The following is a 23,711-nucleotide window of genomic DNA, read 5'->3' as shown; positions in this document are numbered from 1 at the left end:
CCAGGTGCAATAGGATTTTTCACCACTAGATGTCACTAGATTCTACACACTGAAGCTTTAATGAACAAAAAAAAACATCTTTTCAGTATAACGTTCATTTAGTGTTTTATACTTTTATGGATTTTTACAATTTACACATATTCAAGTTATATGATCATCTTATTTTTAATAAACTCTATTTACTTGTGGTGGTATTTTAAAATGTCATTCTCATTATTATGTTTTCTGTCTTTACTTCTTCAATCATCAGTTACTTTAAACTGCTAATTAAATTACTGTATAGTTAACGTTTGATTGGTTAATTGATGAATTGAAGTTGGGATCTGTGTGAACGTCTCACGTCGCTAGCTGTGTCCTCGTTGTGTGTTCTCCCACAGCCCCTGAACGCGGCGCTGCTCCTACGGTCCCTGAACGCACCACGGAGTGTTGAGGTGATCCATGGCAACAGCGGATCCGCGATCGAGCGCGAATCCGACACTCAGACACTCTCCCCCCGCACACGAAGCCGCAATGCACCGAGCAGGACCCGGGGCCCACCGCTGACACACCCCGGTACCAGGGGTCCGACCGGCCGGGGCAGGGGGGGAGGGGGAGCCGACCCTTGAGGGAGCAGCCGCCCGGGGAACAGCCGCTCGTCGACGGGATGAGACGCACCGCCGGGGCCGGGGCTTAGCGGGAGATCCACCCGCCTGAGAGCGACCCAGACCCGGCAGGATGAAGCCAGAGGTGGACGGTGTCCGGCCGGAGCTCGGCTCGTCCTTCTGATAGCCAGTGGGGGGGTGGTTGGGGGGGGGTGGAGGGGGGGTGGAGATACCAGGACTCCTTACCCAGTAGCGTCCCACCACCACCACCACCATCATCCGCAGCATCAGCACCACCGACCCGCCGTGCCCGAGAGGCAGCACCGGGAAGATGGCGACCGGCTCCGGGTGGCAGCCGTACTACTGCCCGGCCACCGGCCCGGGGAAGTTCACCTCGCCGCCGGCCTCCAGCTTCCAGCCCGCCGGCGGCATCACGCTGGAATATACCCAGGACCTGCACCTGAAGATGAGCAAGAAGATCGCCCAGCTAACCAAGGTGAGGGAGCAGCGTATGTGTGTCTGTGTGTGTCTCTCTGTGTGTGTGTGTGTGATAGATAGATTACTTGTATTCATTATAATTAAGTCGTCATAGCAGCCGTTATATTTGAATACAATAAAATACAATACAATAGAATAAAAAAAAAAATATTGAGGTAGAAAGAATAAAAACAGAAACACAAGATAAATAGGTGCAGTGGCAAGATCATGGTGTGTGTGTGATCCTTTGATCAGGGCCTGCTCCTTTGATCTTTGCCTTTCAACCCTTCACCTGACCTCCATCAGGAATACAAGCACTTGTATGAAATGTGATTTTTTCCCCCTTGAATCTTCACAGTCAATTATCCACAAACATTCATTTGACTCGGTTATTAATTCTGTCATCTGCAGCTGTATTCTGTTGAGGGGGGTGGGGGGGATTGAATTGAAATCATAATTAAAGTCAGATTCCCATTCCTCTCACCTGCTCCTTTGTGTTTGAGTCACAAGCCGAATTGAAGGGAAATTAAGTCGTCATAGCAGCCGTTATATTTGAATACAATAACATACAATACAATAGAATAAAATAAAATATATTGAGGTAGAAAGAATAAAAACAGAAACACAAGATACATAGGTAGATAAGGAGCATTGGCAAGATGATGGTATGTGTGTTTGTGTGTGTGTGTGATCCTTTGATCAGGGCCTGCTCCTTTGATCTTTGCCTTCCAACCCTTCACCTGACCTCCATCAGGAATCCAGGCACTTGTATGAAATGTGATTTATTTCCCCTTGAATCTTCACAGTCAATTATAGTAACCTGCTCCTTTGTGTTTGAGTCACAAGCCGAATGGAAGAGCAGACTCACACCGATGGTTCGATACTTCCACGCACAAACCCTCACCCGGTTTCTACATTTAAAAGCCAAACACGTCTGAAAATGTGAGATTCTTCAAAGGACTTCCTTCCTGGAGGCGAACGCTGCTCCATCAGTAACGGGTCGTTAGCCACGATATGAATCAGATCAGTCATTCATCACTTATACTGTGCAGGCTGTTCTGTTTGACTTGGACACATTCCTGTTGTTCTGGGGCTTTTTCTAGATAATTATGCAGCTGAATTAACAATTTATCTAATCTCTTAATAAAACAGATTGGAAATAAGAAGTCCACGTTCCCTCCTTACAATATTTCATCACATGAGCAGTGTTTGAGTTTCATTTTCTATTTTAATGCACATTTCATACGACACGTGATCTTTATTTCTCAGGAAACAGGTTCTGTTAATGTGGTTAATTGGATTTCGGGGGTTGATTGAGACGACTTGGTGGATTGAGATGTTTTTCTGTTTGCTTTGATCTCAGAAGGATTTGAGGGTTTCTACACTTAAGCTGCTTTGAGACTCACACTGAACTCTGGACGTTCTCCTGAAATTTCCCCAGAGGGCCTTTGTGTCCGAGTGAGTTGTTCCAGACGATCTCTGGAGTTTTCCCTTCCTAAAAATATCCGTAAACTGTCTGTGCAGCGTGATATTGTCCCGAGGAATCTCTGTGAATGTAAATATCTCCGGACAATCTCCAGCTCATGTGTGGAAAGTCCTTATTTGGGCTTCCTGTCTGAAGACGGCTCCACTGTACCTGTCGGCTTTTTCAAGGGCATTTCAAAACGCTCTCTCTCTCTCTCTTTCTGCCTCGAGGATCAATGCTTTCATCTCTCACTTTGCAAATGACAGGGTTGCAACTTCTAACAGAGCACCCCCCCCCCCCCCCCTCACCACCACCACCACCACCACCCCCCCACCCATCCATCCATCCATCCATCACAATCACTCAGGGTCTGAGCATGTTCCTGGCTCCGCTGTGTCAATACCCTCGAGCTGGACGTCTACCAAGGGCCTCACATGTTTCCAGGTGGCTTTTTGGAGATGCTCCTCCTCCTCCTCCTCCATCCCCCCCCCCCCACCCCCCACCCCCCCAAGGACTCCCACCATAAGATTTGTTATATCTCTTTGTGCTGAGGGAAGTGGAGGCCGGGAAAAAAAAGAGATCATAATTCAGCAGCCTCGGGCTCTTTAAAGTCACATTGAAATGAAAAAAGTCTCTTCACCTTGATAGTTGACTCTCCATAGAACACGCAGTAAACCCACAGACACATATTCTGGTAACTTTTGGTTTTCTTACATTTTTGATTCTATTTTACCAGAAGGCTTTTTATCCATAATTTAAAACCGGGCAGATTTAATATACAGTCCTGCCTCCTCTCTTCACAGACTCCGTACTGTAATGGAAAAACCTCCCATCCTCTAACCCTCTTATTCAGATATCACCAAGGAAACAGGAAGCTGGTTTAATACTGTATTGTTGTTTCACATAGAGGCAATTAAATGAGCAATTTTCACATGCATTAGTGTAAACACGATGCTTTAAAAGGCTTATTTGCTAATTTAGATGTTTCACTGGTTGTACAGTGGCAGATTGACAACATGCAAAACCATCGAAAAACCTCTTTTACATGCATTAGTAAACACATCGTTCTGGAGTTAATCCAGAATAAACTTAAACCCAATAAACACATAGGCTTTTGGTTAAAACTAGGTGACATTTGAGAATTATCTTTCCATCAAGTTGTTGTTTTGTAGAATGTAATATAATGTAAATACAATTTGCTTCAGCCACGTTTGAGCTTTGATTTGTGGTTGTATATCAACCTGCAGAAAACAAAGAAACACCAACAACACAATGCCAGAATGACTTAAAACCTCACTGGTATACAAAATAATGCACAAAACATTAGAGTACAAGATGCCTCACCAGCTTAATGGCACAGGCCTGGAAAAAAGACACTAATGCCTTTTGTAAATCTCTGCCAGGGATTAGTTGTACATGGTGGATATTTAAAACTCCAATATGAACATTGAATGCATCATCGGGGAGTGTGATGCAGCTGAGTTGTGTCATGTTGTGTGTGTGTCATGTTGTGTGTGTGTTTATCTGCAACAGGACGGTGAAGTGTCGACGCTGCACATGTTGAAAGTGTGTGACACGTCTCAGTTCAGAGGCTTAAAATAACCACGAGGTTTGCTGAATATCTAACACACGGACGTGGTTGATGTTGGCGTCAGAAAACAAACGGTACATTTAAATGGTATTTTAACGTGTCAGGTCTAGGGATGGGGGAAAAAATCGATTCAGTTACAAATCCCGATTCTTGTGAATGACGATTTTAAATCGCCATGCTGCCTCCAAAATCGATTTTTTAAAAATTATTATTATTATTATTTTTTTTTTTAAACATATTTATTGGTTTATACGGGGGGGGATATATTGGGGAGCAACATCACCCCAGAGCATGTTGACTAGCTCTTGTTTTTGCACAAGAATCTAAACATACCCAAGCACTAGCTTTGTATCGCCTACATGCAAACAACAATAGCCTACTTTTTGTTTATTTCAAAGTTTTTATTTTAAGTAAACTTTTATTCATTCTATTTAATTTACCTTTTATTTATTGTTTAAAAGTAGCCTAAGTGGCTTACATTTCTTAATCTGTCAGTTTGTGTGCAGTTGACAGGGGCTTTACAATAATAGGGCACATTTTTATTTATTTTCTCTATTGGCTGCCAGGCAGTCATTAAGTTAATGTTAATATTTGAAATAAAAGTTGTAAAATTCTAAGTGAATTTGACTGTGTTGTATTTGAAGGTATGATTCAACATTTTTCCATGGTCCAGTATTTAAAAAAAAAAAAATAACCAAAAGAAATCCCAGGAAATCGTTATATCGAATCGCAATACTTACAGAATCGCAATACATATCGTATCGCCACCTAAGTATCGTGATAGTATCGTATCGGGAGGTCCCTTCCGATTCCCGTCCCTAGTCACGTCCCACTGGTGTGATCCTGGTGGCTCCAGTAGCTTGTTGCATCGGGCCACAGCGAAGCAGGAGACCGGACATCTGCTCCGTATGACCTCTGATCTCTGTGGACTCCGAGTCGAGCTCAGGAACAAACAGCGAACCCTGAAAAATCTCTGCGCCTCTTCCCGGGCTGATTGATTTCCAGCTCGCTGTGTGAGAGTCGTCCTCAAACACAGAGAGAGTGATCGACGCTTCTGAATTTTTCATACCTTCTCTTTTTTTGGGGGTGCTGGCCTACTTTAGTCCTGAGTGTCTTCTCGTGTTTAACACTCGTCTGTTTGCAAACTGGGATTCATCAGGATCTCTGAGTAGGAATTATCGGACTCATCAACCTGGATCTGAGCCCAACGATATTACACATTTATACACATTTAGATTTAAACACATTTCCAAGCTCAGTCAGTCACTCAGCCCACTGATTGATAATTCTCCCCTGGCTGTGAATTCCATGATTTGTGACCAAAGGAATTGTTATTTATGACTTCTTGCAGTAATTTTTTAATCCCACAAAGCTGCTTTCTGGCCCTTTTATGAAGTTCAGGATTTGCATGGATTTCACTGTCATGATTCCTTTTTTTTCTAGAAGAGGGGGGAGGGGGGGTTAGTTATACTCTCTGATGCCTTTGCCTTAATTCCGTGCCTCTGTCAAAACGAGAGCAATGTAGGGTTCTTTGCTGCTATGGCAACAAGTTTCATATAAATTAGAATTCAGTGGCAGTGGCATGTAGTGTGAGAAGTGGGCAGAGGAATATTTCCCTTCTTATAAATGCTGATTTTGTGGCCTGTCCACAAGTGAGTCGGGACTGAAGTGTCTGGTTGTTGTCAGAGCTCCGGGAAACCGAGAGGGCAGCGTGTCATTCTGCATTGTCAGGAGGACGTTTTATAGGCAATGTATTACCTAGCTCAGTGTGTGTGTCTGTCTGTGTGTGTGTGTGTGTGTGTGTTTCATCTGCAATGCCTGACTGGCTCTACTGTTGAAGCGAGTCAGAAATAGACCTCTGAGCTCTCCATGTATATTTCTGGACGATGAAATTGAAAGAGACAGAGATAGTGAAATACTGTAGTGTGTCTGTTTGTGTTTGTGTGTGTTGTGTGTGTGTTGTGTGTGTGTTGTGCTCCAGTTTCCATATTCTCTCGACCAGCCGCAGCACCACGGCGTCATCGTACACGTACACATTGGAACACAGCAGTATTTAAATCAAATGTAAAGATGGAATTTTGAAAAAAAGTGCTTAAGATCTCTGAAGCTCTGCGAAATATGCAGAGTCAGTCATTCATGAAATTGTTCATTTGTTCCAATATGTGGAAGAACAGATATTCTTCACCACACGGATCCTGGCTTTTTACAGTGGAAAGCAGCTGCACCAGTGGAAAGAAGCTAAACTGGGAATGTTGTTCATGATTATTTCATCGCTGCGACTGCAGACTCTATTGTAGGTCAAAGCATATGAACTCAAAACATGATCCAGACGAAAGCACAAGAGGATTTCATGTCATTGTCTGATTGGGTACAAAGTCATATTCATATTTATTCATTACGTTAAGTGTAGCTCCTCTCTGCTTTATTCTTTGAACCAAAGACCCCAAAGAAGAAGAGAATTCACACAACCTGCTTTCCAAAATGAGTTTTTACAAGCTCTCTAATTTTATAATATCCCCAATTTTCACATTGCGCTCAAGGGTCTGTTCTGGAAAGAAGCGATTCCTTTATGAATGAAATATGTGGAAAATACTGGCAGATAATAATAATCATGTGTCCCATATTTTATTCAGGGTAATGTGAAAGAATGAGTCCGAACCGATTTCTTGCTTTAAGCGACTGTACAGGCTGAGAAACACTGCAGAGAAAACACAAACATGCTGTCATCGCTTGGCAGCAGCATGCAATCCAAGCTGCACGTGTTATTATGTGTGTGTGTGTGTGTGTGTGGGTGTGGGTGGTGTGTGTGTTCGTGTTGATGCCATAATCCAGGGGTGGCAGTGCAGTCATCCGTGTCGCCTGGTCAGGGTTAGAGAGCAGATGGTCGGAGGCACACGACTCCAGACTCGGGAATTGAGTTCAGGGCTGATCGGGATTTGCCTTCGCGATACCGCTCATTCAAAAACTAAAGCGTCAATTTGTGTTACAGTTTGTGCCAGGATTTAAAAATTCCTCATTTGGAAATGTGTCATTAAATTATGCAAATCAGGAATTTGGAATACACGTATAATATATTTCCTGCCATGCTATTCCTTGGCGGAGGGACAACACTCCTCCGGCTTCGAGCTTTTTCCACCTGCTTCTCCTATTGCAGTGCTTCTCTCACCATGTATTTCATGGCAAAAGCACCGTGAGATGAACTGCTCTATTTGTGTGAGTGGCGTGAACGACACAGGGGCAGCAGAGAGACGACAGAGCGGGAAGAGTGACATCTCATTACGAGCTGTTGTTTATCACACGAGGACGAGCGATGAGTCTTTTCTGGAGAGATCGTCGCTTCGCAGCCTGATGAAGGAACTGGGCTGGAAATCAGAGTTTGTAATCGCTAAATATAAATTTAGGTGAATGAAAACACACAGGAGATTGGTGTGTGTTTGTGTGTGTGTCTGTGTGTGTGTGTGTGTGTGTGCACGGCGGCCTGCTGATGCTGTGAGGAACACAGCTTATTAACCTCTGCAGGATCCTCCTTCACTGATTGTCACAATTCTCTGTCAGATTTCATTAAGATAAGCTCACGCGCTCGCACACGTACACATGCTCAAACACGTGCACACACTCACACACGTACACATGCTCAAACACGTGCACACACACTCACACACTTCCTCTGAAACACACATGGAGTGAGACAGGCACAAAGATAGGGAGTCGGAGAGGGAGAGAGAGGAATATTGGCCTTAAGCACGATCCAGTACAAATAAAGCACTGGCGACATGCCTGTTGACACACACACACACACACACACACACACACACACACACACACACACACACACACACACACACTGGCTCGTAGATTTGCAAGGTGTGTACGCAGGACGATCTGATGAGTCATTCTAAATGTTTGACCTTGGATCGTTTCCTGCGCCTTCGGCCGACCAGACGCCACATCGCTACGACTCTGCTGCTCACTGTTGCCGCAGCCAATCACGTTGCAGCAACAGGCGAGACGCAAGGCCTCACGATTGGCTGTGATAAATGTTTTTTTGTGGAAAGTCTGATACGAGCTGTTCCGATAGGATGTGAACCCGTCCGATCTGAGCTCATTCCAGCGTGGTGCTGCTCAACAGTCTGTGAAATCTGAACTGAAACCTGCCTCAGTGATCGACTGAGAGACTAAAGCTAATGTTAGGTTTGGGGAAATTTCAGTGCTTGAAATTACACATATTATCTTTACATATTGTTGTATTATTATATGGAATAATAGTGGGTTGAATCCAAACCTCTTAATACTGACTTTCCATCAAATCCATCCCAGTGACTGTGTTTACATGGAAACAACTATTACAACTAGTGATCTTATTCTGATAAAGACATTTTGATTATGGCGTTGATAATAAAATGTTCCATTTGCTTTACCGGTAACACATTACAGAAATTAGCCACTGCAGCATTATGGCCGACATTAATCCAGCAGTTTTAAAACCACAACCTGAAATAGTTTCATGTACGTTTCTGCTCTTTTTACCATTTTGTGTTATTTCTTTGTAATTTTGCAAAAGCTACAACTCCTCATTATTGATCCTTCTCCAAGTCGTTGGTAGCTGTCGTATGTTGATGTTGCAAAAGACTGTGAAACTCTAATAGGAGGTTTTGATGGGATCAAGACATAAACTGTACATGTCTCCATCATGGGACATATAATGCTTATTCTGAGAATGAGCTTACTTGGGTTTAGGGAATTGGAAAAGACAGTTTTTCCGTGCTTCATTGAGCTTCTTGAACTAAATGTACGTTTTGATATTTGAAATGTCTCCTGGAATCCACTCCGGTCATGAGAGGGAGAGAGAGAGAGCAGGTTTACATCGGCTCAGACGGAGAGGCTGAGAGCAAGAGGCTGATCTTGTCATCGGTTTCCCCCCCCGCGGTGAGGAACCCTCGGGTGTTTTTACACCTGTCTGCTCCTCTCTCCTCTTCCTCCTCTTCCTCCTCTCGGTGGTATATCCCTGCTCTGTGTTGTCCGGCAGCAGCGGAGGAATCTGTCTGAAGCTCCACGAGGCTTAACGCTCCTGCAAAGCTAAAGAAAAAATAAAAAAAATGGTAAAGAAACAAAGAACAGGCTGGACATGTTTCCTTCAGGACGGAGGCGGATATGGTCCAGGCCGGCAGTTTGTAGTCCATCATTGCTTTGCCACAGAAACGGCCTGAAACCAGAGTTGGGGGGGGGGGGGCTTTCAGGTGATGTAACGGCCGAACTGAAAGGGAAGCAGCAGCAACAGCAGCTGCACACGGCTGATTGTGTTTGTTGATGTTTGAAGCATCAGAATAGAAAACGCTAGATTAATGAAGCATATCTGCATGCTGCACGTGTGCCGTTCCAACCGAGGAAAGATAATAATTCACCACTAATATGCATGATTGCTTTTTTGTGTTGCTTCAAACTGTTCTCTATGATTCTTATCAGCTATTCACTCACATTGACATACAACACACAATTACACATTTACACCGACAACAATATTCTGATATTTACCAGATTTCAACAATACTCTGATTAAGACGCTGCCGTGTCAACAGGATTTCCTGATCAGCTGTAACCTGAATATGGTCAGAATATGAACAAAGACATGTTGTATTCCGACTTTAGTTACATCATGTAGATCTTGGTCACATTATAATTAGGGATGGGGGAAAAAATCGATTCAGTTACAAATCGCGATTCTTGTGAATGACGATTTTAAATCGATATGCTGCCTCCCAAATCGATTTTTTTTAAAACATATTTATTGGTTTATACCGGGAGGATATATTGGGGGAGCAACATCACCCCAGAGCATGTTGACCAGCTCTTGTTTTTGCACAAGAATCTAAACATACCCAAGCACTAGCTTTGCATCGGCTACATGCTAACAACAATAGCCTACTTTTTGTTTATTTCAAAGTTTATATTTTAAATAAACTTTTATTCATTCTATTTAATTTATCTTTTATTTATTGTTTAAAAGTAGCCTAGGTGGCTTACATTTCTTAATCTGTCAGTTTGTGTGCAGTTGACAGGGGCTATACAATGATAGGGCACATTTTTATTTATTTTCTCTATTGGCTGCCCGGCAGTCATTAAGTTAATGTTAATATTTGAAATAAAACTGGTAAAGCTCTAAGTGAATTTGACTGTGTTGTATTTGAAGGAATGATTCAACATTTTTCCGTGGTCCAGTATTTAAAAAAAAAAAAATAACCAAAAGAAATCCCAGGAAATCGTAATATCGAATCGCAATACTTACAGAATCACAATACATATCGTATCGCCACCTAAGTATCGTGATAGTATCGTATCGGGAGGTCCCTGCCGATTCCCGTCCCTAATTATAATACAAACAATTGTTTTTTTCACAGATTTTTGCGACATCAACATTTGTTATTTACCAACTGCTCGATGACTCATGTTCTGGGTTTGAGTGTAAACAAGCTGGATGATGAAGTGCTGTTGTGAGTTATAATTGAGATAATAACAAGGTAAACAGGAATAGGAATTGAATATTCTCCTTGCAGCTCCATTCAGAACACGGTCAATAGTCTATAATATTTCTGTCCACGGTTACGTAGAAGTAACTCTGATCCTGAAATGAATAAAATACAGAAAATAAAAAGTCTATCAGAGGTTTGTGCATCTGTAAGAACTGTGTTAACGTGGATGGAAGACGCTGCATTAATTTGCTCGTGGCTGCATCTGGCCGGCTGGAAAATCCATAAACAATCCATCATTAATGACAAGTGCGGGCCGGGCTTCTCTGCGCCCGTTCCACTTTACATCAAACCATCTCCTGCTCCTGTGTATCTCAGCCGACCAACCTGCCTGGATGTGCCGTGACTTACTATTTGGTCCACGGAAAAATACATATATGAGAAAGTATTAAAGTACACTATTAGCAGTCAGTATCTTAAATGTGTAAATAACCGAATTGGTCAATTTCGAGGCGTAGACGTCCTGTTTTGACGCCAGCCCACACGTTTTCTTGGCAGCGGCGAGCGAGCATCAGGATTTCAGAGGCTCCGACTCTTTTCTTGGCAGCAGCATGATTCCACATGGCCACCAGGGACCTGTCTCTACTCACCGGGTTCTCTCTCCTGATGGCAGAGCCAGACAAAGACCCGGCGCTCGCCCTCGTCTAACCATCAACAAGAGCATCATTCAGATGGGTTCTTAAAGAGGAACAGATGTAGCTACAGGCGGCGGCTTCCACATCTGCTGACGGAGTTCAAAAGACTGTCATTATATTTTATTCATGCAGGGTTTTACTGTATTTCGTTTACTGCCTCCAAATGTTAACGGTTGATCCCTTGAATCTATTTATCCTGAGATACTGTGATTACTCCACGGCCGGTCGTAAAACGGATTTTGCAAATAATAGGGGGGTTTTGATACATTTTAAACATTTGGGTCGTTGTGCATCAAAATCCCATCTGTTGACATCGAGTTGTTTCCAAATGTGTTAAATGTTATGGCCCCATAGAATTTAGTATTTCACTTCAGTGTGAAACCTGGAAAATAAAGCTCAGTTAAACTCTACAGACCCGAGGACACACAAGGATAATAAGATCCAATCCAGAATATTAACGTCTAGACACAAATATAATGGGAACTGAAGTCCAGCAGGTGTTTGTTTCAGTCCCTAAAGACACGTTATTATGTTGCACTGGATAAAAAGCAAATGGATAAACAGACTTGTGACTTGCGGCAGTAGAACGAGACTCTTCCGCGATAAGATTAATTATAATATTGACCAGTTCGAGCCCTTTCCTGTACAAGGAAATCACATTATGGATGGAGCAGGAATCACAGAAGCTTTATCTGTTTCACTCGCTGCACGATACCTGAATATATACTGGAATTTGACTCAACTAATTTTGGACCATCTGTTGTCGACTGTACAAAATACAAACTATGACCAACAACTGTGAAGAAATATGTTTTTTTAACCAAACTCCATATTAAAGCAGAAAGTTGAGGCTGAACCCAACTAGGACTGAGGGGCAGTGGTTCTTAAGTAAAGTCTCTTCCTCCTCATGTAGAGAATCATCTGCATATTGTGACACTTCCATGACAACACATTAAAGAACCAGATACTTTATCATCATATCTATATCCAGCTTTACCTCTGATTACATATAATCCCAATTCTTGGCCTCTCTTTCTTTCCTTCTCTCCGTTTTTTTTGCCTTTTCTTACAGTTTTTTCTCCCCTGAAGCCTGTGCCCATCTTGGCTCTTTCTAAAATTGGCAGGCATGTTTCCTCCTCTCTCGTTCCCGTCCTCTCTCCGAGTGTTTATCTCTACGTCCTTCCCTCGAGCTAAAGGACATCCAAACAACAGCGAGGCCGGCTGTGACTTCAGCCGGCCCTGGGTCTGTCTTCCTCTTAAGATAAGATGAAACCCATCCCTCTGGGGATATTTGGGGCAAAGCAAAGATCAGCACAATAACTTGACACTTCTACCGTTAATGTGAAGGAAGTTTAGTTTAAATTGAATATATTGTATTTGGCTGAGAAGACGTTTGGAAGCGAGCAAGTGAAAACACAAGAACAGGAGAGTCATACCCTCTTCCACTCCATCTCCTGTTGCCATGGAGACGCAATATTTTTTCTTTGCAAATCATCCGTCAAGCCAGCAGAGTGTGGAAAGTATATTTAGAGTTTAAAAAAAATACATATTCCCACCATCCATGTCAATTGACAAAATCAACACTTCAGGCTTTTTACATTTAGATCCCAAAGTAAATCTTCGACCTTCAGCTGACTCCATTTTAATATGATACAGGGGAAAGTCTGTGATTTGACCCAGTGGGGTTATTGCAGACGATTTCCCCAAATATCTCTTGCTCCTCGGAGCCCTGTGACCTGTTTCCTCTCTGAGTGGCGGCCTGACAACCCCATGACTCAGCATTCCTCCTTCTAAACCAATCACTTCTCCCACTGCTGCTTTATGTCCAATCAATACGACTCATTCTCCACAAAACGCCGACCTTGCTCATCCCGTCCCCGGGACTCTCAGCAAGTCAAATCTGGCTCAGATTAATTTCTCGTTCCTTGCCATTTGTTATTTTTTCACTTCATATTGGAGGTTGTGGATCTAGAGACGGACACGTTCAACTAGATGTTCTGTTAAGTCATGAATATTAATGCAAATATTCATTTTTAACAGTTCTAAGACCGATAGAGCTACTAGCTATCAGAAGGAATGCTCGGCCTAGTACTTCTTTTTAAAAGGTAGTTCCAGCTTTGAGGTTTTATTTATTATATAGCAGAATTTCATGCTGGAATCCCCGGGTTCTGACCAGGCTAATGAAAGCAGAAGCTCTATAACGCAGCTTCATTATCCAGAGATCTGTGGATTCACCCCGTTTGTGGATATTAAACTCTGGTGTTGACGTTGGCAGCTCTCTGGTCAGAGCAGCTGAAGAACCACAAGCGGAATCACACAACATTCAGCTGCTTCTCAACACACACAAACAAAACTCACACCAAGAGCTGTGGCCATTGATTATTCAGATGTGATTGGGAGAATTAACATCCGAGTTTTGTTTTCTGTTCTTTCACCACAATGCGGTCGCTGAAGGCAATTTCCCACAAAGAGATTATCGATTATTTTAATTCTCACCAATTTAAAAAAGATGCTTTCTGTTAAAAATCAATGCTCGAAAGAATCTAGGATAAATCAGTTCGTATTACATTGTTGAATTTTGTAGCTTTGTTGGAGTCGGTCTAACATTCAAGCTTATGGTTGATTAAGAATCCAAATGAGTCGTGTTTTTGATATTCTTTGTTCGGCTTTTACCTCGTAGCAAGTTTGGGAAATGAGAGATTGTGTAAGAACTTAAACACAAGAAAAGGACTATTATATATCTTATGTACTTGTTTTGTGTGTATTGTATTATTGGATCAGATGAAGGATGAGATGCTCAGAGTGCTTTGTGCTGCATTGTGTGTATGAAAGATGATATCTCCAAAGAGTTAATCACCATCATCTCCGTCTCCGCTTTGGTCGCTGCAGATAAATATCTTCTGTGATGTCATCAAGAACTTGTTCCTTCGATTAATAACATCTAAAGTTTGCTTTGTGTAATCGGAAGCTGATCCTGAGAAATGAAAGATAAACACCTTCACCTCGGGCCTGAGATCCAGGAGCGAATGGGCTGTTCAATAACGTTAAATCCAAAAGCAAACTATCTGCATCACACGGCTGCAGCCGAGTGTAACTTTTTAATTATTCTTTCCCTGCTGAAATTGTTGCAGGGAGTTGGTTTTGTATTGTGCTCGTGGCAGCGGAAAACTGAGAAATGTAATTTAATAACAAGCTTTCAGAATGTCTCCTGTTCTTTGCAGACGTCAGTTCATCAGTGGGAATTTAACGATAAACTGAATAGTGTAAAAAGGGAAAGATGAAACACAAGGGTGAGAGGGTCAGAAGAGAAATGTCAAAGTTTAAATCGATACCAATAACAATATGATACCAATAGATCTGATCTTTTACAGTGTGTGTTTATGTGCAGCTGCATTCAGGCAAGAAACTCGATTTCACAAAGTCGCAACTAATCTGTAATCTGAATATTTCTTTTATTTCTTTTTGAATATGACCCGATAACAAACTTTTGCTTTATTTCATGATGATCAATAAATCCTTCAAGTTGTTTTCAAGCAAAAATCTAAAACATGAGAACCCTCTCAGATAGTGATTGAGTTCTTGTCCGTCTTTTTATGATGGTGTATTAAATATCTAGATGTTGAATAGATTTGTTGGTGAAAACATACAAATCAAACACGTTAGCATGGGATTTTAGAGGAATTCTAAAAAAATACTTCTATATTTTATAAACCAAATCATTCTGAATATATACGAATAGATGTTTTTATAGAGTCGATATGCTTCTACTGGGTTTAGTGATGCAGTCAGTCAGACAGCTGCAGGTGAAGTGAAACCCCAGGATTCAATCACACAGACACAGAACCTGACATAACATGAAGAGTGAGCTGGAGGAAACGTGTTTGTATGTTTTTTTCTGTCTAGACTGTGGATTTGCCCAAATTCAAATCTGTCCTGCCAGCCCGAGCGCAGCCCGTGACACCGCTCGCCCTCTCGGTGTTAATACCGCCAGCTCGCCAGTCAACACAATATGTGGACAGTCAGCGGCGGTGAAGCTTATGACCGCTGCTGCTGAATGTTTGTCTGCCTGGCGTCAACAGCTCCGGCTCCGTGGGCTCGTTCATGCGGCAGCTCTGCAGGTGAGCTGTGACATCCTGCCCTCGTCTTCTTCATCACGCCATCAAACAGACGTACACGGCCGTTCCGCTGTTCCGCTGCTGCCCAGAGATCAGCGTGTGCTTCTTCAACTCGATGGAGTAATTACCAGCACACGTATGTGATGACTGCACCAGTTCTCAGGCTCGATGACCTCGCTGCTCTGTGTGAACGGGCCTCGCTCGTTTCCGATGGCGTCCTAAAATGCAACAAATGATGAGATCACACAGACGCGCTGACACATGAGAGGAGGAGGAGAGGCCGCGGGCCACAAGTGATGCAGACGCCGACGCCACTGAGGATGGAATTCAGTTACCGAGTGCGAGCGGAGCAGGCAGGAAGCGGCAGAGAGAGAGAGGGAACAAGCTGTGCGTTTCCCAGAGGGGGGGCGAGGGGGCGTGCTATTCTTAACGCTCGCTCCGTAATGATCGGCTCATTCATACATCACACGCAGCAGCCGGAGAAAACCAGCTCCTCCTTCCGACTGCAGCCAGAGACGATTCAGGAAAATCACTGGAGGTGAAAATTTCACAATTGAAGACGCACAGAACGAGACAGGACAGAGGATGACCTTTAGCCCCCCCCCCCAACCCAACCTGGAGCTGTGATCTACAGCGTGACTCGACAGAAAGTGATCACACACCTTAGATGATTTCCTCGCTCCAGCAGAGGTTGACCCGCTGCCGGCAGAGGACGAGCGGACGGCTGTAAATCAGACGCAGGACGGGAGACATCAGCTCGAGGACCAGGGGGGGGGGGGGGGGGGGGGGGGGGGCGCTCTGTGTGTAGGTGGCACTGAAATAAAGATAATGACAGTGAAAGGCTTGTTCAGTGTGTTGCCTTCAGTCTGACATAACGAGCACTAATGTGGCTCATGGAAACGAGAAAACAAAATGAAACATAGATAATATTTCTGGCGGCTCTTAGGACTTCTTGACAATAATTGACTAATTGATTGATCTGGTTAATTGATAAATAACAATCAGCCAATGCAGCGAATTAAAATCCCTGAGATTCCAGAAGGATCCCAGTCGTCCTCTGTTCAGCAGGTGACTCAGCGAACATCATCATTCATCCGCTGTGGACACGTATCCACACACACCTCAAACCAGGCGTCTCCGGCTGAGGTCAGATCAGATCAAGCTGTCTGTTGCCACAACCGAGCGTTGTGTGTCTGTCTCTGTGTGTGTGTGTGTACCCGGCAAGGCGCTGCATTGTGTGTAGCCCCGGGGCCGGGCTGGTGTCAGTCAGGGTCAGCCCACGCTGCCAGGGAGACAGCTGGAGAGAGAGAGGGATGGTCGACCGGTCAAGCCGGGCGCCACCTGGACTCGCACACAGACACACACAGACACGCACTAAAAAAACGCACACATAAAAAAACACAAAAACAAAGACTCAGTAACAGTGTGTCACCGAATGTTTTGCCAGCAACAGACGCCGCTCTTGTTCGTCCAACTTTTAAATGAGACTCGGTAGGAGGTGAAGAGCCGGAGGAGGTGAAGATCCAGCTCAGAATATATAAGCAGATCATTGAGTTTGAGTAAAAAACTTAAGAGAACTACTGTGGGTGGAGACACAACGGCGGTGGAAGACAAAGACGAGTGTCCCGAGGAGACGTGAGACAATGGATTGTTCTTTAAGGAGACATATTATGCCCATTTTACCACAGTTGATATGGTTCCTTGGGGTCTTAATGAAATGTCTGTAACATATTTTGGTCAAAATACCACAAGGATCATTTCAAACAGCAGCCTTCTTACCCTGTCTAAAACAGCCTTCCTCAGATTGACCTGTTTTGAGTAATTTTCATAATGTTTCCCCTTTAACAATTTACATCTCAAGCTAACGTTCAGTGAAAGTAAATCTTAAGACAGAGGGAGATGGAGAGTAAAGGTGTTCAGGTTCAGGATCCACATTAATATGGAAGATCCCAGTTTGTGGACCTTAGGACCTTTAAGAAAACCCAGTTAATTGCACTGGATCCTCATCACCCTGCTCTATTTGGATATGATATTAATATAAAATTTAATAGGTGTAGATCATGGAGTTTGAGTAAAAAACTTAAGAGAACTACTGTGGGTGGAGACACTGGCGGTGGAAGACAAAGACGAGTGTCCCGAGGAGACGTGAGACAATGGATTGTTCTTAAAGGAGACATATTATGCCCATTTTACCACAGTTGATTCCTCGGGGTCTTAATGAAATGTCTGTAACATATTTTGGTCCAAATACCACAAGGATCATTTAAAACAGCACCTTGGTACCCTGTCTAAAACAGCCTTCCTCAGATTGACCTGTTTTGAGTAATTTTCATAATGTTTCCCCTTTAACAATTTACATCTCAAGCTAACGTTCAGTGAAAGGAAATCTTAAGACAGAGGGAGACGGAGAGTAAAGGTGTTCAGGTTCAGGATCCACATTAATATGGAGGATCCCAGTTTGTGGACCTTAGGACCTTTAAGAAAACCCAGTTAATTGCACTGGATCCTCATCACCCTGCTCTATTTGGATATGATATTAATATAAAATTTAATAGGTGTAGATCATGGAGTTTGAGTAAAAAACTTAAGAGAACTACTGTGGGTGGAGACACTGGCAGTGGAAGACAAAGGCGAGTGTCCCGAGGAGACGTGAGACAATGGATTGTTCTTAAAGGAGACATATTATGCCCATTTTACCACAGTTGATATGGTTCCTTGGGGTCTTGAAATGTCTGTAACATATTTTGGTCAAAATACCACAAGGATCATTTAAAACAGCACGTTGGTACCCTGTCTAAAACAGCCTTCCTCAGATTGACCTGTTTTGAGTAATTTTCATAATGTTTCCCCTTTAACAATTTACATCTCAAGCTAACGTTCAGTGAAAGTAAATCTTAAGACAGAGGGAGATGGAGAGTAAAGGTGTTCAGGTTCAGGATCCACATTAATATGGAAGATCCCAGTTTGTGGACCTTAGGACCTTTAAGAAAACCCAGTTAATTGCACTGGATCCTCATCACCCTGCTCTATTTGGATATGATATTAATATAAAATTTAATAGGTGTAGATCATGGAGTTTGAGTAAAAAACTTAAGAGAACTACTGTGGGTGGAGACACTGGCGGTGGAAGACAAAGACAAGTGTCCCGAGGAGACGTGAGACAATGGATTGTTCTTTAAGGAGACATATTACGCCCATTTTACCACAGTTGATTCCTTGGGGTCTTAATGAAATGTCTGTAACATATTTTGGTCAAAATACCACAAGGATCATTTAAAACAGCACCTTTTTACCCTGTCTAAAACAGCCTTCTTCAGATTGACCTGTTTTGAGTAATTTTCATAATGTGTCCCCTTTAACAATTTACATCTCAAGCTAACGTTCAGTGAAAGTAAATCTTAAGACAGAGGGAGACGGAGAGTAAAGGTGTTCAGGTTCAGGATCCACATTAATATGGAAGATCCCAGTTTGTGGACCTTAGGACCTTGAAGAAAACCCAGTTAATTGCACTGGATCCTCGTCACACCTTCTATTTGGATATGGATATGATATTAATATCGAATTTAATAGGTGTAATGCCTAATGCGTCTTGATAGAGACTTTAATTCACCAACAGGGAAATCATGGCAGTTGTAATGTTAGTTAATATTAGTATGATTAGTTTTTCTCTTGATTAAACTTGGAGACCACTGGTATCTCACATGCCATCAAACCCAACAGCCAATCAGAAGGTCTCAACTGGTTTGAGACTGGAACTGGTTTTTAACTTTACCACCGACACTTTCCTGAAGTGCAGTTCTAATTGTTTCCCGAAGTTTTGAAACCTCCGTCACTGAGACTACTTATGAAAGACAGATATAAAGAATTAGACTTTCAGAGTTACAATCCTCTTATATCCGATCAACAGTCAGGAAATGTTCTGTGATCAGCAAATCCTCACAACTCAGAAACTAAAGGCGGAGAAAGTTTCATATCTTTGTATATTAAATAGGTTTAAAAAGTTACGGTTTCACTTTCTGTCAAACAATTAATTGACTAATTGTTTCAGCTGAACTCCATTGATCTCAACAGCACTTTCTAACTTTAAAAGCATTATAACCATTAATTATTTTGACTGTAGCTCCTTGAAATTCTGAAAGTTTTCTGAATAGATTCGTACAGAAAAATGTCCGTCGCCCGTTCAATTATCACACAGTAGAAAATGTGGAAAGATAAGCGACAATAGCCAAGAAAAGTAAAAGTAAAAGGACTAAACTGAAGGCTGTCTGCACCAAATTCCTCATTTAATTATTCTGGCCAGACAATTATTGTTTCTATTCATCTTGGACCTTTAAAAAAAACCTTTTTCAGAAGCTTCTATTCAAATTGTTTTGTCCCGGGAAAACGGTGAAAGTCAGAGAGAGAGAACAACCTTCGAAAAACCTGCATCAGTCAAAACCTGGACTCGAGCAAACGACCACGACGACCTGCGAGACATCAGCCGCCGACAGGGGAGCGAGCCGAGCGAGATTCACTTCATCACATCAGGCTGAGAGTGGATTAGAGAGCCAGGGATTGAGGCTCCGGGCCGGTGACTCATCTGACCTGATTCTAAACAGCAGGAGCTGCAGAGGCATGAAAACACAGAGAAACACACACATCCATCAGCAACATACGGCATGTGCACATATGCTCTGCATCGCACAACACTGATTACAACAAGTGGCTGAGGCTGAGGTTTTTATATGAAGTGCAGATTTCACATGTCCAGCACGGCTACTAAATATTTTATTAGTTCTTATTCATTAAGAGGAAAAATTCACTGCAAGTTCCAGCTTCTGCTCAGCAAGCATCTCAATGTCTCTATGTTTGAGGTCTGGACAAAGTGGAGCAGACGGTGAATTAGAGGAACACTGGGATTCTTTTTTTTTGGGGAGCTTTGGACGCCAGCCCCCCCCCCTCGGGCCACTGTTTTCTGAATTGCATGAAAACAACAGCATGTTCAGTTCTGACATCTCCAGAGGGTTGAGATCCCCATGTGAGTTTGGTGGAAGCTGCTGAATCCCACTGCGGTATTTTGTAGTTTCAATACAACTCGGGTTAAAGACGGCAAAGCAGAAATTTGGAAGGTGGCTAACGAGAAGCTACAGGAAGGAAACCCTGAAGCTTCTTATTGAACCGGCTCCACAGATGTTTGGTCAGTCTGAACTGCAATAACTCCACCAAACCAGCACCGTGGCATATTTGAATATTTGCACTACTGCACAAATTGCACTATTGTTGTTTTATTTTTCTCTTCATCTGTAAAGATATATATTTATATATTTTATTTTCTATTTTACATTTTTAAATTTTTAAATTTTTTATATTCTATTTTATTCTATTTTATACTATTTCTATTTTTATAATTTTTTTTGGTTGTAATTACTTGAGCATTGCTGGAAGAGAGCCTGTGACCCAAGTATTTCATTACCAGCGACTGCTTCATGTTATCTCTGTGCATTTGACAATAATAAATCTTGAATCTTGAATCTTGAAACTTGAATCTCGCGTTAAAGACGGCAAAGCAGAAATCTGGAAGGTGGCTAACGAGAAGCTACAGGAAGGAAACCCTGAAGCTTCTTATTCAACTGGCTGCACAGATATTAGGCCAGTCACCCCATCGTCAAAAGGTTGTCTGCAGGAATGTGGATGTTACTCAGAGTGTGACCTTTATTCTTACGGCGTTTGATGCCCACATATGACGGGTCCTGCAGGAAGTGGACACGCGGCAGTCGTTATCAGCATAGAAATATATATAAGGCTAGATGTCTCGTCCGCGTTGCCGGCCAACGAAGTCGAACGTCCGCACATGGCGGCCATCTTGCTACAGGTGGCTCGCCCACCCATAACATTGTATTGAAGTGGTACGTTCTTTTTAAATCACCAAAACTTGCTAAATTTTCAACCTATTTTTTAAACGGTTTGGTTTGTTATAAACATCAGAGATTATGACACAGCATAAATTAATACATTTTTTTGAAAATAACATAATTATTCATAAGTATGCAGTGTCATAACTACATCTCTTTTTTAAGTTTTATAACAAACCAAACCGTTTAAAAATCGGTTGAAAATTTAGCAAGTTATGGTGATTTAAAAAGTACGTACCACTACCAACACAATGTTATGGGTGGGTGAGCCGCCTGTAGCAAGATGGCCGCCATGTGCGGACGTTCGACTCCATTGGCCGAGACATCTAGCCTTATATATATATCTATGGTTATCAGACCCACTCACTTGTCTGAACGCTGTTATGTCACACAGCAGAATTGTGGCTAGGCTGCTTCAGCTGGATGCCGATAATCGCGGGTGTTGACGTGTCCGTGTCCATTAGCAGGTCTCAGTGGGGGGGGGGGGGGCGGTGCGAGCACGTCTCACTCTGACTCTTCTTCATGTGATGCAACAGCAGATGATGCAAACTCTGCGTGTGTTTCTGCAGACCCAGACTCGGAGCTCGGGGTTAGAACATTATGTTTTTCCGACAGCTTCGCTCGCCCGACCGTGGCTCTCTCCCTTTCTGTTTTCACGACAGCAACGGAGGAGAAATTAAAATGAATGTTTTTTTTAAAAAGGCTCATATCTCCGTGACGCTCGTCCAGCCGGGACCGACACACACGTCTGCTGTACAATTAATTTCCCAATCACTGGGGAGACTTAATTGGCCGTTATCTCTCCCGCTGGTTCAGTCATCATCTGTGAACAGAGAGTCCTGCAGCCGGAGAGAGAGAGAGCACCTGACTGCCACCTTGTCCGCCCACCGCCCCCCCCCACCCAATCCATAACTCACCACTCCCGGTGCGTGCGTCACCGGCTGCATGAGGCAAAATTACAGGGTTTGAATTATAAATATGTTCAGCCACTTATCTCTCTCCCTCTCTCTCTTTTTTTTTTCCCCTGTCATTTGTTCATTTGTGCCCCTCGTCACTCTCTCTCTCTCTCTCTCTCTCTCTGTCTCTCTCTCTCTCTCTCTCTCCATCACCTTTCTCAACCTCCTCCCCGTTTTCACTGAGGCAGCTGTGTCTAGTTGCCATGGAAACGCTGGCGATAAGCCTCGCCAATCAGACGAGCGTGTGTGTGTTTGTGTTTGTGTGTGTGTGTGTGTGTGTGTGTGTGTGTGTGTGTGTGTGTGTGAAAGAGTGTTTTAGTGTTTAAACCCCCTTTCTCCCACCCTCCACTCTCACCTGTCTGTGTAGTGTGTAATTACGTTCTGCCCACTCAACTCTAAATATATATTTCAACCTTCACCGGGCACTTATGGAAACTTTAGCCGCAGTCGAGTCAGGACAAAGCACAAGTTGCAGATTCCACTTCCTCCTCCTGCTGAGGACGCTCTCTCACTTTCTCTCCACACTTCATGAGCAGTTGCTTGAGGGAGAAAAGACACAACCTGATTTATAATGTCATGAAAAAGCCTTCAGAACTCTCTTCAGCTGCAGAAACACGAACTCGGTGGGTTTATAGGTCAGGAACCAACCAATTTAATTTGGCCGCAGATTCAAAACATGATTTTTCCGATAATAATTCTGAGGAGTGTGTGGAATCTGGTGCAGATCCAAATAAAAAATCGGGATGTAGTGAATTTAAAAGTAGTTTCTCCAGGGGACTGGAGGTATCCGCTCTACCAAGTGTCCTTCTATATTCACTGTTGATTCATTGACAGGCTAATTGGACAACTGAATAATTCAGACAGCCCAGTCTCATCTGTTTAACAAGCACAGTTTCACACACAGGTATTATTACTGCATTCGTATTATCTGCATTAAAGCCTGATAATTGCTTCTTTTACCCCCAAAAAAAACATGTGACCACCTGTATGTAAGGAAATCAATGACGGAGCCATCGTTATCTTACCTCAGTGATTCGATCAATTCTGCTTACTGATGCCGTTCTCGTTAGCAGCAAATCTCTGTTGCTCTTGAAACACCAGTTGTGGCCTGAGGCGAAACGGGAGAATATTTGTGTCTGTGAATCATTCATTCTCCATCCTAGTATTCCTATTTAAATAAAGAGAATATTCTTCTGAGGCTGCAGCTCCAGTGTCAACATTACATTACTGATGCACTGGTTCTCACTCGAGGGGGGGGGCAGCACTTGCCCTCCAGCTATCAGGGAAGAAAAACCTGCAGTCCTGCATTTCAATGGCGTGCATTACCAAGAAATGCACAAACATATTTATGATTCTGTCACTGTTGCCCATAATCAAAGTTTTACAAACATTCGCACACATGCATCTTCTCCCTTCCTGCCGCGGCTCGAGTCCCCGATGGAAACACATGTAGAGAGCGTGAGGACCATTGGGAAG

At 43.0% G+C, this 23,711-nt stretch overlaps 1 protein-coding gene across 1 annotated transcript in view; it reads left to right on the top strand.

Annotated features, from left to right (window-relative positions):
- The first annotated feature begins 912 nt into the window (after positions 1–912).
- fam184ab (family with sequence similarity 184 member Ab) overlaps positions 913–23,711 on the top strand; it is a 105,374-nt gene continuing 82,575 nt past the window's right edge. Inside the window, exon 1 of the mRNA XM_061091859.1 lies at positions 913–1,077. Within this exon, the coding sequence (XP_060947842.1) occupies positions 913–1,077 (165 nt within the window). The remainder of the gene's footprint in view (positions 1,078–23,711) is intronic.

The sequence above is a fragment of the Limanda limanda genome, chromosome 18 (assembly GCF_963576545.1).
Source record: "Limanda limanda chromosome 18, fLimLim1.1, whole genome shotgun sequence".
Taxonomy (NCBI): Eukaryota; Metazoa; Chordata; class Actinopteri; order Pleuronectiformes; family Pleuronectidae; genus Limanda; species Limanda limanda.
This window is presented reverse-complemented; position numbering and strand designations above follow the sequence as displayed.